Here is a 15,041-nt window from a genome sequence, read left to right as displayed (position 1 = left end):
GCAATAACTGTTGTGGCACTGCTACTACCAATGTCTTATGGTGGTGTCACAAAATCCAGATGCAAATTACCAGGCTACCCATGACCCCCAATCTTTTGACAAAAGAAAAAAAACAACCTAAACCATTTGAAACTGAAACCCCTAGAAATGCCATTTTTTCCTTTGGTTTTCTACAATATCAGCCTTTTGCATTCCAACATGAGGTGCCCTCTCACCAACTGCATTGCCTGCTTCATGGAATCCCAGAAGGTTTGGGTCAGAAGGGACATTAAAGTCGATCTTGTTCCACCCCCCTGTCATGGGCAGGGACTACACTAGGTTACTTCAAGCCCAGTCCAACCTGAACACTTGAACACTTCCACAGCTTCTCTAGACAATCTATGCCAGGAGGTCACCATCTACACAGCAAAGAACTTCCTATTATCTAATCCAAACCTACTCTCTTTTAATTTGAAACCATTCCCACTTGTCCTGTCACTTTATGCTCTTGTAAAAAGCCCCTCTCTTTCTTGCTGGCTCACTTAAGGTGTTGACACTCCTGCGTCACAGCCTGCCTCAAGGTTATGTTATTCCAGGTGGAATTACATGATTAAAAGGTTCTTGGGCAAGCCATCGGGGTGCAGAGAGCAATAGCTACTCTGCTGTGAGCATCTTTGGCTGCTCTCCCTGCTCCACCGGAGTGGTAATTAATAGTCAGGGTAAACAGAGAGCAGCTACTTCACATTCACTATGGACAGAAGATGCACAGGCACAATTATCAGCGTGGTCTAAATCCACACCAACTGGCCCGTGATCAATGCCACATCCCTTCTAACGGGAAGTTACAAGGAGAAACTCCAAGAGAAGCAAGAAAAGCACCTTTTGCTTTTCCTTCATATGCCCTCCAGTGGCAAAGCCAGCATGAAGCACAAGGCACACTGGGTACAGCCACAGCTCAGCCCACTGAGGCACCAGCACCGATTCACAGTCTTGTGAGAACAGCAGACTGCTCTACGCTCTTGCACAGGCAGAGCCACCAGCCACGGCAAAGCACTCGCTGTGTCTCACACCTTTTGCCATTCAAGAACTGAAATGTGATCAACCTATTTCTTTTTCTTTTCAAAGATTCCTATTAGGAATTACAACTCCAGCAAAGCAAATTTCCTTAAATGTTTCCTCACAGCCCCAAGGTAAAGCATAACAAGGTACAGCAGCTGCATTATGGGTGTTGATGTACAGGTAACTTGCCCCACTGACCAGCCCAGGAGTGCCCCTGTGATGCCTGTTGTAGTGATACTCAGCTAGAAGAGAAAAAAATATAAAAAAAGAAATCAAAGAAGAAACCAGGAATCCTCTTTGAATTTACAGAAACGTGGGACTGGAACAGGTTGCCCAGAGTAGCTATGGCTGCCCTATCCCTGGGGCCAGGTTAGACAGGTCTTGGAGCAACCCGGTCTAGTGAAAGGTGTCCCTGCCAACAGCAGGGAGTGGAACAAGATGAGCTTTAAGATCCCTTCCAACCCAAACCATTCTGAGCTTCTATGATTCAATTAATCACTTTAATAATGACTAAGTTAGAACCACAATACTGTTTATTCCTGTGCCTTTCCCACTAAGAACAGCCTTAAAACCAAATCTAATCCTCACAGCACACAGAAGCTGAAATTCAGGACCAGCAGCCATGTTCAGCTTCATCCAGCAACCCCTCTGCATTCTCCCCTTGGTTTCCTTCTGTCTATCTGTGGAATAACTGAATGAAACATTTTTTCCCCTGACATCATTTCCTATATCAGCAGGGAGAGCCAAGAGACTTTTCCCTATGAATGTTCTACTCCTTGTACACACCTACGAGAACAGGCTTAACCTCACCTTATCAGGACTCACATTTCCCAGACAAGCCTAGAATTTAGAAGTGACAGATAGGGTCATTCCCTGTTCAGCTCAGATCTGCCTCTTGCATGAAGTTTAATTCCACCTCCAGCTGATCAGCTCATCTAACACTGACCCTGGACACACTCCTTACTTAGGGCTCCAGACTTGTCCCACAGTACTGACCTTGCCTTTGTGGTCTGCCAAGAGCTCCAGGTCAGGTACTGCTTTGAATTCCTGAGGCCAGCACAAAACCAAAATGCAGGAGAATATTTCTGCAAAGTTTACTATAGCCCAAACTTTTCACTACATATACACTGTTTGTCTTTTCCACTCAGACTGGAAACAAACCCAAGAAATTTCAGATTGTTCAGCAGGTCTGATCCAGGACTGCAAGTCATCATGCCCCTGGTATGCCATAATCAACCCACCTCTCTACACAGCTGGAGCCTCCATTGCCAAAAATTCCCAACACAGGAATGAATAAAAAAATCCTGGACACAAGCTACTTGTGAACATTGCCCAAAAAGCTACGACTATCCACTGTGCAGCTGTTACTATATCACACCTGTTTGCATCGCACTGCATATCATCCAATGCTGAAAGACGGTGAAACTAAAGTACAAACAAAATTACAGTAGAAAAAAGGCACCTTTTAAAAGAAAGATGTTTAAAAGTAACAAAACTAACCACTGCATGAAACAACTGCTGACAAAATAAAACGTTTACTTCTTCCTCAGTTAGTAATTTCCAGGAGAGCACTAATATCAACTCCCAAAAAAGTTTTACTCCATCTGAATTGTTTGCACTTACGTTAGCCAAGAAGGTAAACTTCCCAGAAATATGAGTACCTTTATAAGGTGCTACTCCCTGGATGTGTGGCAAAGTTCTTCTGCAATTGGAGAGTGTGACACAACAGTGTCTTGCTGTGCCACCTTCCAGGCAGAGTTTGTCTGGCCAGTATCACATGTGAGGATGAGAGCAGCAGCCTTGAACCTGCCAAACCTGGCCCAACCCCTCTCCTTCCCTGCGCTGATACCATGCAGAAGTATGAACTAAAGAAAGACAGCAGGCTTTTATCCAGAGAGGAGACACTACAGTTTCTCAAAACCATGCACTAGAAGCTGAGGGAAACTTTGGCTGGAACAGCCCAGGTCGGCTGAGCTCTCTGAACCCAGCATATCTCCTGATCCAACAGCAGTTTTCCAGACCATGTTGCAGCAGACCCACATGCCCACAGCTGAGCTGACTGTTCACCAAGGTACAAACTTGGGTATTTGGGAGACTGCAAATACTCAGCACCCACTGCACTGGTGACAGCACTGTACACATGCAAAACACTTTCCTAACAATTCAGGTAGCTCAGAGCAGACCCCACTGAGCTCCTGCAGGGATGAGTCTATCCCTGGCTGCCCCATGACCCCACATCCACATGATTAGCAGGACCCAAGGCTTTGCCAGGATGCAAAGGGCTCTCTTTACACAGCAGGACTTCTCTTATAAGGTTTTTGCAGGATTTGGAAGTCAAAGGAAACCACATAAAGCTACAAAGGCAAAAGAGGCCAAACAAACACCTGAACTCTGCCGACCATCTTATTTTATTCCACTCCCACTGCTGCCAAACACTTCCATAACACACACCCAAGGGTAAGACGTCTCTCCTCATGCACGCCACCACAGTCTCTATTTTTTGTGTGACCCAATCTGCAGTAGTTGCAAATCTTAACAAAAAAAAAAGCTTTAAGAAATTTTGATGTCCTTCAAATGCCTCAGTTGTAGCTGTGCAGTACAAGAACTTACAGTCTTTAGGGAAAGAACTGGTCAATAACTTTCCAAGATAGAAAACAATTCAGGAGAATATATTCTGTCAGATCTTTGCATAAATAACACTGGGTGAAAACTCAGGTATCTCCTGGCACACTCTCAGCAGGCCCCTCCCATCTTCCAGAGCCACGCCTCCTCAACACTATCTAGGATAAACGGAAGTGACCAAAAAAAACCCCCCAAGTCTTCCTTGGGTAACATCTCCCTCCAGCTCACTGGCTCATTTGCAATTTTCTGTTCCACTTTTGGCCTAGCATATATTATACACCATCAACAAGGCAAAGCAGAAACCCAGCATTGCTTGGTTTCTCTTTTTAGCCTCATGACGTCCGTCTGCCAAGATGAACTTTCTAGATCATGCTAGGCTGCCTCCCACAGCACCGGATGAAATTCTTCCTCCAAGAAAAGAGCAACTCTCCAGAACCTCAGTGCTTACCTTGGTTTCGTCTTTCCTTCTAATCCTACAGCTAACACCCTCCTCCCCTCTCAGAATGTGAAACTATCTTTTTTCCCCCCTTAATTTTAATACCACCCCAGTGTTTGCAGAAACATGTCCTCCACCTACTTGCTAGATCCGTAAGAGCCACCCAACAAAATGGTGCTCTCAGAAGGAGACCCAGAACTTCCCTATGCTGTTCCGACAAGGCAGATGGCCCTTAAAGCCACGTCTTCTTTTATAAAAGTAGTATATAGGCTTAAACTAGTCTTTTTGATCACTGATCACTCCTCACAGGGAAACAGAAAGAACTGCCTGGTCAGGTGGATGACTGAGCTACTTTCAGTTTGCACATACCAAAAGAGCAGGTAGGCATCACAGACTGCATGTTTTAATTTGAAACACAGTTAAAAAGCAAGCCTCCAACATTCCACCTAATCTTGTTTTACTGGGCTGAGTGCATTAACAATGCCTACCTGCACTCAAGACATGCATTTCCTCTTCAAAGGCCACCTAATCCTTCCTAGGGGCTTCCTCTACCTGTTCTGTTCACTGCAGAAACAAGACACTCCTTAACACAGGGGCTATGGAAATTCTGGAGGCCCTTTGTCTTCCACATTGCCCATACCTCCTCCTTATATCCATGCATTCCCTCTCACTTAAGAGTCCTTCATTAGTTCTCAACTCAGATCCTGATTTTTATAACACAAACACCAACCCAGCCTTCTGAAGCAGTAAGTCAGCACGTCACAGCGCCGAGGTCCTGCCCCTTCAGCCCCGCTGCGGACAAGGGGGACAGTAACTCTGCTGCCGCGCGGCTCTGTCAGTCACCAGCCTGGCCTACGGCCACTTCCGGCGATCAAAGGCTGTCACACGCAGGGGAAAAAAAAATTAAAAATTGGTTTTTATGCAAAAGCAGCCCAGGAAGAGATATGCTCAGAACGAAAGCCTGGGATGTACACAGCGAGAGCTCCTGCCGCTGTTTAATTGTCTAGAAATTAAGGACTGAGGAAGCCTCCAGTGCCAGCCTGCTCCTGGCCCGCGAGACCCCAATGTCCGCACCCGCTGCAGGAGTGCATGAATTGCTCTCATAGCCCGCTCTGACGGTCCCCGTCCCCGCGCTCCAGCCCCGTGGAGTGTGCGCGGTCGCACTTCCCCTGCCCGCCTGGAACAGGCTCCGGAACTCCTCAGGGAACAACGACCCCGCCGAGCCCAGGGCAGCGTCCGGCACGCTCTCCTCACGGTCCCGCTCCCCGCACGACCCCACCACCGCTTTGTTCGGCTCCACGGCCCCGGGACCCGCCCCGGCTCCCCCGCGCCCCGGTGTGGCGGATACTCGCGGGTGCGGAAGGCCTCCTGCGTGTGGGGGATGACGAACAGCTCGCCCGGCTCCCCCGGCGGCAATGGCTTAGCCAGCGGAAACGGCTTGCGGCCGAGTAGCGGCGCCATGGTGGGACCCGGCGGGGCCCGAGCGGGACGGTTGAAAAATGGCGGGAGATTCCGCTCCCCCTCACGGCGGGCGGCGGGACCGGCCCCGCGCGCGCGCCCCGACCCTGCCGCCCCGCCCCGCAGCGCCCACCCCCGCGCCGCGGTGCCGACAGTCTATTGGCTAGGCGCCTGCCCCGCCAGCTGCGGATTGGTCGTACGGCCGGTCGATCCTACCGCCTCGCCCCGCCCCGCCGGCAGGACGGGGTGAGAGGTCGCGTTATGTAAGTGGCGGCGCAGCGCACGGCTCCATTTTGTAGCCCCCCGTTATTCGCCCTCCCCCCCACCGCTGCGCGGCTACCAATCACAGGGCACTCGGCCTCCTCCAGCCCCGTGGCCACCAATCAGAGGGCGTTCCGGCCACCGCCCCTCCTCGCGCCCATCCGGGTACCCCCACGGGGCCGCGCGCCGGGCTTTGTCCTCCGCGTCTGGCGCGGGGCATTGTGGGGTTTGTGTGGCGCGCGCAGGAAGCCCCGGGCCGGGCCCGCCGGTGCGGCCCCTCGGCGCCCCCTCGGCGCCCCCTCGGCGCCCCCTCAGCGTCCCCTCAGCGCCCCCTCAGCGTCCCTTCAGCGCCCCCTCAGCGCCCCCTCGGCGTCCCCTCGGCGCCGGCTCTCTGCGGAAGCGGAGCGGCGGCTCCGGCGGGACGGCCTCCGGGGCGGGTGAGGTTGAAGAAGAGGCAGGAGCTGCGGCCTGGGGGCTGTTGGGACACTGTGGAGGGAGGCCCGGCCACCCCGTGGGTGCTGCTCCTGAGAATGGAGGAAAGACAAATTCGAGAGTTGTGGGTTGGGTTTTGTGGGTTTATGGTTTTATTTTTTCTTCATGGGAAGTGTATGGGGGGGATCTTGTGGCATGAACATTTACTGGGGACGGGAGGGGCAGCAGCTCGAGCACTGCCTGCCTAAAGCAGTCAAAGCAGAAGCTGTGATCTCATAGTTCTTTCCAGGGGATTGGAAATCAGATTTGTGTTTAATGTGCAAATACATTGTAGGGATCCTGGGTTTGTGCTGTTCAGGGCACTGAGGACTAGGTCTGCTTTATACAACCTTGTGGCTGCTTCAGAATGAGAAGCAGCAGTCCTGGAAAACTGCTTAGAATCACAGAATCCCAGAATGGCTTGGGTTGGAAGGGACCTTAAAGATCATCTTGTTCCAACCCCTGCTGTGGGCAGGGATCCCTTCCACTAGACCAGGCTGCTCCAAGCCCTGTTCAGCCTTGCCTTGGACACTTCCAAGGATAGGGCAGCCACAGCTTCTCTGGGCAATCTGTGCCAGGGCCTCACCATTCTCATGGGGAGAGTTTTTTTCCCAATAGCCAGTCTAACCATGCACTGTGTCAGGCAGATGGACACTCAGATTACCCCCTGCATGTAAAGGCTTGTTTATGCTGGGTGATTTGGCCCAAGGGGATGTATGAACTGGGACCAGTTCTGCTCTGGAGCAACAGAATTAATGGTATAATTAATTTCCCTAGAAGACAGGAGAGTAACTGGATCTCACACAGTATTCTCCAGATTGTAGATGTAATAATTGCATTATTATTAGTTTACTAGACTGCTTTATAGGAATGAGGATGCCATCATTTCTGCTGGTGAAGTATTAAAATCATTTAACTTCCCTGGTTGCACACTGATTTGACATGTTGTGTCATTCTCGGAAGAAGTTTGGGCTGTATCCCTGGAACACAGCAGTTGCATACTGGAACACAGAGCAAGCGTCTGCTGGAATCAGAAATCCAGTGTATTTTCCACAGCATTGTAAACAGGCAGGAAAGAAAGGTAATGCTGTAACATAAGTGTTCACTCTTACATTATTGTTGTTGGTTCTGTAGTAGTATTCTGCAATGGAACAGGTTCCCAGTGAAGTTATGCCCCATCTGTAGAAGTGTCCAAGGCCAGGCTGGACAGGGCTTGGAGCAACCTGGTCTAGTGAAAGTGTCCCTCTACATTATTTGGATGGAGCAAGATGATCTTTAAGGTCCCTTCTAACCTATTGCATCCCATGATTCTACGTTTCTGTTTAGTACCAGAACAGATATGTATTGCCATAAATCCATCAGTGAGTGTAAAAATGGTTGTTGAGGATTCTCATTACCCTTTTAAGGGGCTGTGAGAGTTGCTTGAAAGCAGTCAGGTCACAGCCAGTAAAACAGGTTCTTGTGGTACTTCACATGGAGCTTGGCTTCATTCCATGTTATTTTGTCAGAAATTAGAGTACCTGAGCTGAAATTCTACGTGGTGTATGTCTGCCTTTCTGGGCTGCAGGGCAAAGTAGGGAGGAGAAGGAAAACTAGAGTGTAATGAACCAAGGGAGAATGGGGAGCAGATGTGGAGTAGACCTGGGAAGAACATGCTCAGCTGAGAGGTGGTGTTGAGTGAATATGGCCACTCTAGCTCAGACACTAGAGTGGGGACACATCAGGGGTCAGATCGTGTGGAATGGCAGCATGCAGGGATGGGGGTAGCAGGCACAGGGCTAGTCCTTGGGCAGGGAGCAGCCTCAGGGGAGCCGGAGCAGAGCAGGGAGCTGAGGGAGGCTGGACCACAGGGAGGGATGGGAGGGTGAGCTGCCTGTCCCTGCACATCCACTGTGGAGCCATGTGCCTGTTCCTCCATAGCAAACCATTGGGATCTGAGGCATGGCAACCCTCCAGTGCTGCTACAGGACTGGTAAAGGTCTGGTGTCTCCCAGTCATTTTTCAGGCTGGGAAATTATATGTAATTCCTGGCACAGGTTAAACATGCACTGACCAGAGAGCTGTTCATTGACCCCGGAGCTGCTTGCTGAGGTGCACAAAGGTTGGGTTTCCTTTCATGTGCAGTAGCTCCTCGTCGCAGCAGCTTCTTAGCCTCAGGAGCTCTGAATTACTCCAGGATGGTTTTCCAAGGCTGTTGTATACTGTCTCCCAGTGCCCAGAAGATGGCACTCCTCTCTTGCTTCGGCAAGAACCCCTTGTGTGAGGACACGAGGCTTGACTCCATTTTCATCAGAAGGCTGATTTATTATGTTATATATTATACTAAAATACTACATTACAACTATACTAAAAAGAACAGAGAGAAGAGATCAGAAGGCTACAAAGACAAGAATAGAACAGGAATCAATAACAAAAATCCTGTGACTGCTCACAGCCTTGGCACAGGTGGCTGTGATTGGTCACTGATTGAAAACAATCCACATGGACCAATGGAAGATTCACCTGTGGCACTCCACAGCAGCAGACAGTTATTGTTTACATTTCTTTCCTGGGGCTCTCAGCTCCTCAGGACAGGAAAAATCCCAGCAGAGGATTTTTCACTAAAATATCATGGCAACACGCCTCCATTTGGACAGTGTGTGCAGCTGTTCTCCAGACACACCAGAGGTTACCTGAAGAGGAAAATCCCATCATGGGATGCCTGTTTGGCTCTGTTGAGGAGGGAAGTGGCCACATTTGCATGGTCTGGTGATCTGTCCTGTTCTGGGAGATACCAAAGCTGGGGGGGATGAGCTGTGAGAACAGTCTCTGCTGAGCAGGCAAGCATTCCTGGGTGTGTATTGATGGCACAAACCCCAGCAGTGGGTTGGTGTCACTGTCAAGTAGTTATCACCATAGAGGACCTGGACACGTAAGGTCCATGCAGCTGCAGCACTTCCAGGTGTGAAGGCTTTAATTCACAGCCAGATGAAAGCATCCTTGTGAGGATAGAGCCCACTGTCATGAAGCCTTAATACTGGCTGCCTCTTCTCAGCCAAGGCTGGTGCCTTTAGCATTCTGGCATGGAGCACATGATGGAAATCACCACTGGACTCCCTGCTCCTCATAGGCCTTAACTGCTCTTGCCCTTCCCCTCAGTCCCTATCTTCCCTTGCCTTCACCAGCAGTGGATGTAGAGGAAATAAAAGCATTTGGACTCACTTGAAATAACCTTCCACTCCTGTTAAATGCTGATGGAACCAAGTGGATGAGTTGAATACAGGTAGGAGGTGAAGCTGTGTCCCTCAGGATGTTCTCAGATTTTCTCTCTTCAGAAACAAAAGCAGATTTTCAAGTCTGGTACGTGTGTGTTCAGAGAGCGAGACTGAGCTGGTGACCCAGAGGAGTGAGGAGCTGGTGAGTGGTGGGAGAGGTGACACAGGGGTCAAGCAAGTCCTGGTAAGGGAAGGAGCCATGAGAAAGAGGAGCAGGACTCATCCATCACTGCTGTGCTGCTGACCGGTCCTGCTGCACCCAGGTCCATGCTGGGCCCTGTCCCTTCACTGCTAAGTCTGTCCCTGTATGCACCTCCTCTGTGTGAGCACATTATATCACAGCATGAATCATTGTGTGCCCATCACCAGTCTTGTCTTTGCTCAAGATGACGCAAAGAGGCCTCAAGATTTTATTCTTTAGGAAAATAAAGTAATCCAAATCTCCCAGCTGCAGAGCATTTATCACCTGTAATTCATTGGACCTGCCCAGGAATTAAAATCTTGGAGATGTACCAACTGCTGTAGGTCAGTAAAGCAGCTGAAGGAGGGGGGATAGGCAAACAAGGGCCAGAGCATGAACTGAAAGGAAGATTAGTGTCATCTGGAGATCAAAGAGAATAACATGTATGGAAGTGATTTGTCAAAAGTCCCCAACTCTCAGCATGACATGACACCTCTGTGACAGCTGGATCTGTCTCAGCCCCTTCCCTGCAGAGCTTCCCAGACCGGCTCCAGAGCTGGGCTGCAGACACAAGTGCCTTGTGCTGTCCATCAGCAAAGGCTGGGGCTGAGCTCGGCCATCTTTCCCAGGAGCTATCCCTGATGCCTAGGTGCTCTGTGGCAACTCTGAGCTTTCTGGCAGGATGTGTTATACAGTGCCCCTTCCACAACACTCATCCTGTATGTCCTGAGGATGAGTCCTCATTTTCATCCAGTGCTTGGGTGGCACTAGCAGGTTCTCCCCCCTGACCTGCCGTCTGACCTCCAGCTCCTGCTGTGGTCCTGGTGGAACAGTTTGTACCCCTGTGTGTCACCAGCACTGGGTGTCCATCTGGCTCCAGTACGCTCTTTGTGCTGGGAGGTGATGATTCCCTGGGCAGCAGGTCCTACAGTGAGGGCAGGGGAGGAGCAGGGGACAAGTGCAAGTCTCTGTCTGGGGGAGGCTCAGTCCCTTCTTCTCCCTCCTTCCGTAATTCAGCTTCCCTTGTGACCTCCAGATACCCTGGATGGGCTCACACTCCAAGGCCATCACTTCTACTAGGCCCTGACACTTCAAGAGTCCACAGTGCTGGAGGGGCTCACTATGGGGTCCCAGCTGCAGGGACCTCCCTTATAGCTGTAGGATGAGGATGTCACTGACAGCTAACAGCAGCCAGGGCTACTCCAGTGCCCACAGGTTGGGATGTCAGGCACAGCTTGTCTTTGGGGCTGCACTTGGTGCCCAGGTGGGTGCAGAGAGCCAGCCCTGCTCCTGTGTGGCATGGGCAGTGCTGCTGGAAGGGCTGGGGAGACTCTTCTCATCTGTTTTGACACTGGGCTGCCAGAAATGTGTCTAAGAAATGCTACAGTCCCTGGTTACATATGGCACTGGAAGCAAGGGTCAGGGCTGCAGATGAGGCCCTTTTGCTGCTCAGTGTGTGTGGAATCCCATGTGAAATGTTGGAGCACAGTATCCCCTCAAGTGATGCACCAGGTTAAGGTGAACAGACCTGGTGAATGTCTGTCTAACAAAGATTTCTGGCATGACCAGGTGACAGACTTTCTCTACAGGGCTTGGCTTCAAACCCCATAAGTATTAACAACCCTGGGGAAAATCCTTATCAGTAGCTTTTGTCGATTTTGTGGAATTCAGTGTGAACACCAGCAGCTGAGAACTCTTATCACTGAAGCACAGTAGCTGGCACATGAGAAGAGGTGTCTGTGGAAGGAGACAAGCAAACCATAAAGTTCCAGGAACGGGTGAGTTCTGCTGTTTGGATTGACTACTTCACCTTGCTGACAAACAGAGCTGGGCTGCAGGCAGAGATGCCTTGTTCCTGCCGTCAGCAAAGGCTGGGGACAAGGTCAACAATCTTTCCCAGGGGTGGTCCCTGACTCCTGGATGCTTTGTGGCAGCTCTGAGCAAAAACCTTATAGTCACACAGTGCTGCTTTCCCTACACTCCCCACCCTTATCCCATATGTCTTGAGGGGGAGAAACAAGCTCAGGAGGGCTCTGCTGACCTGCTCTCCCCCATTGTGTGTGGGTAGGCATCACCCCAGCCGGAGTGCTTTCTCAGAGAGCATCTCCATTCTCTCGTGGCCAGTGCATCAGGCAGCAGCTGCAACTGTTGGGTCTCAGCTGTGCAGGGTATTTTGGTAAATCCTCAGCACCAGGCTGGAATCTTTTCTTTCTTCCCTGCTGCTTTCTGTCCCCATTTTCGTCCAGTGCTTGGGCAGCACCAGCAGGTCCTCTGCACTGACCTGCTGGCTGGCCCTAGGAGCCATGGTGTGGTAGGCGTTATCAGAAGCTTTTCTTGGTTTTGTGGAATCCTGTTCCAGCAGCTGGGAGCCCTTACCACAGACACAACAGATGGTGTAGGAGCACAGGTACCTGCAGAGGACAAACAGACCATTAATTTCCAGGAATGGATGAGTACTGCTATTTGATCAGCCGCTTCACCTCACCAGTGAGCCCTATATAAAATCAGGGTTGGCCATGCTGCCACAAGACCAGACCTACTCAGCTTCCCACTCCACAGGGTCCTAACAGAGACAGCATGGGTGAGTGTGGGATGGGATGGGATGGGATGAGATGGGGTGGGGTGGGATGGGATTAATTCTGTGTGCAGCTGGGCATCCCAGCCTTCTTTTTCAAGGTCCTAGGTGCCTGTGCTTTGTTTATCCTTCCTGCAGTAGCTTCTGAGTATCTTTAGGTACCAGCAATGCCCGCAACCCAACACATCATTTCTCCTCCAGAGGATTCACATTCCCGGATTCACTGTGTATCTTCTTTCTCCAGCTGCTCATCACTGCAGTCCTCTGTTCTTCACCTTCTTGGTGGCCCTGCTCATCCAAATATCAGGATCCCTCTTCTCTGTACAGAAAGGGAGGTATGGAAAATAGTCTTGTAGAAATAAAATGATCCCGATCAAATCTTATTCTAATTTAATATCTTAACCAAACTTCACCAGATTTGGTAATTCAGCATTCTTTGTTACTGACCATGTTGTATGTGGCAGCTTTTTCTAGACAGATTGTTTCTCTTCCTTTATGTATTCTCTTTCCATATATATTTGTATAGTTCATTCACAGCCCTGAAACTTCAGAGAGACTTTGTATAAGTGACTAACCAAAATGCTTTCTGAAGCTTGCACGTGGCTAAACAGTCCCAAAACTTCATCACACCACTGATGGAGGTCACAATTCCAGAGGCTGTCAGGGAAACAGTCTTACTGAGATGGGTGCTGGGATTTCTCTGACGCAGAGCATCGTTCTCTCATAGTTGTAAGCTCCCTCACACTCTGAAGGTTTCTGGATCTCTTTATGGATTGAACAAACACACGAATCCTTCGTCACTGGAAAAGCAGGTTCACAGCAACACCTTCCATCTGTTTGATCTTAGTCTGAGAGCACCCATGGTCTGATTTCCTTCTCGATCCTTCTCTCTCTGTACATCCTTCTATTCATTACTACTACCCTAAGCAACTTGTTCAAGTGGAAAGTGTCCCTGCTTATAGCAGGGGGGTTGGGCTAGGTAGTCTTTTAAAGGTCCCTTCCAACTGAAACCATTCATTAGTCTGTGGTTCTACTTGAATATGCTGTCTGTGCCTTGCTGAGAGGAGCAAATAAGCAGCTGCTTAATGGCTGCAGCATTCCCATTCCTAATCTCTGATGTCTTTGAAGTCTTTACAACTAAAGCTACCGCACAGGAAGAAAATTGAGCCAAGTGGCATCATTGAAATGCCCTACAAAAACTCAGTGCTGGAAATAATATCCTGTGGGGGGTGGACTTACCTCTGTGCTGTGGCACAGGGTTGCTCCTCTCACTCCTTGTTTTCCTGATGCAGACGAAGCTGGAGGGATCATCTGGTGGAACCAGGCAGCTGACCTTCGGCAGGCACAGGACCACAGCAGTAAGGACCCACATCCCCCAGGGAACAGGAAGGGGTGTAGGGAATGAAGGCACAGTGGTGGTGGGTTGGCAATCAGCATGGGGATCAGCCAGCCCAGCACTTCCTCAGAACTCCAAGTACTCCTCCAAACTTGAAGGCCACTGAATGAGGGTTGGGTGAGGTTGGAAATGGGGAAGAAATGTCAGACAATGAGGGTGGTGAGGACCTGGCACAGGTTGCCCAAAGAAGCTGTGACTACCCCATCCCTGGAAGTGTCCAAGTCCAGGTTGGATGGGACTTGGAGCAACCTGGTTTAGTGGAAGGTGTCCCTGGCCATGGCAAGGGGGATGGAACAAGATGGGCTTTAAGGTCACTTCCAAGCCAACCTATTCTGGGATTCTATGATCTCAGAAGACTCTACTGCCATTATTTTGCTACCATTACTCTGCTGCCACAAGTCCACAGATGTCCCTTCTCAGTCACAGGATGTCCCTGGGCTTTCACAGCCATCCACAGGGTCTAATGCTAAGGGAATGAGGTTTCCTTCTTAACCCCAGGGATGCAGTGGAAGCCAGTGTTGCAGGGACAGCAGACTGGGATGTTTTGCATTGGTCCTCCAATGTTCTCTCATGCCCCAGGTTGGCCAAGGACTGCAGTGAGCTCCCTGCTAGCAGCCCCAGTGGCATCTACATCATCCAGCCCACAGGACAACAAACCACCATGGTCTACTGTGAGATGAACAGGGAGGATGGAGGCTGAACTGTCATCCAGAGGAACCACAGAGATACACTAGTCAGCTGGGACGAGTCCTGGAGCACCTACAAACATGGCTTTGGGAATGTGCACACCAAGTACTGGCTGGGCACTGAGCACATCCACCAGATCACCAGGCAGAAGATCTACCAGGTCAGGTTTGTCATCTGGGATGCTTCAAATAACATGAAGTTTGCAGACTACAACCTGTTCAGCCTGGATGATGAGTTCCAGGGCTACCAGCTGAGGCTGGGAGCACACTCGGGGACAGCGGAAGATGCCATGGCCTCCAAGGGCATGACCACCATGCACAACAACATGAAGTTCTCTGCTAAAGATCGGTATCAGGACACTTCTAGTGGGAACTGTGCCACCAGCTCTGGGGGTGGGTGGTGGTACTCGGCATGTTACTCTGTGCATCTGAACTTCAAAGGGGCCATGATATGGGGCAACTGGTGCCTGGGGAACTGCAGAGCCTCGGCCATCCTCATCAAACCCACCACTTACTGCTAGTTGTATTTTCCTTTCTGTCCAACCTGTGGCTAATTCTGACTCTCCAAAGAATTGGAACAAAGCAAAACCAAACTGGGTGTGCCATGGGGTCTTTGCAGAGGTTGGTCATATGTAGCTACTGAATAAAATAAGGCATTTTCAA

At 50.2% G+C, this 15,041-nt stretch overlaps 1 protein-coding gene across 4 annotated transcripts in view; it reads right to left on the bottom strand.

Annotated features, from left to right (window-relative positions):
- The window catches only part of BAZ1B (bromodomain adjacent to zinc finger domain 1B), a 45,072-nt gene extending 39,306 nt beyond the window's left edge, over positions 1–5,766 (bottom strand). For 3 of the 4 annotated variants that reach the window (XM_039732885.1, XM_039732888.1, XM_039732887.1), the window contains exon 1: positions 5,445–5,638. In XM_039732885.1, coding sequence (XP_039588819.1) covers positions 5,445–5,557 — 113 coding nt within the window. In that variant the 5' untranslated portion in view covers positions 5,558–5,638. Of the gene's footprint in view, positions 1–5,444 lie in introns of all 4 variants that reach the window. The other variant, XM_039732884.1, reaches the window with a different exon arrangement.
- Positions 5,767–15,041: the final 9,275 nt, after the last annotated feature.

The sequence above is a fragment of the Passer montanus genome, unplaced genomic scaffold, assembly GCF_014805655.1.
Source record: "Passer montanus isolate IOZ18808 unplaced genomic scaffold, ASM1480565v1 scaffold81, whole genome shotgun sequence".
Lineage (NCBI taxonomy): Eukaryota > Metazoa > Chordata > Aves > Passeriformes > Passeridae > Passer > Passer montanus.
The sequence above is the reverse complement of the archived record's forward strand: the minus strand, read 5'-3'. Positions and strand labels throughout refer to the sequence as shown.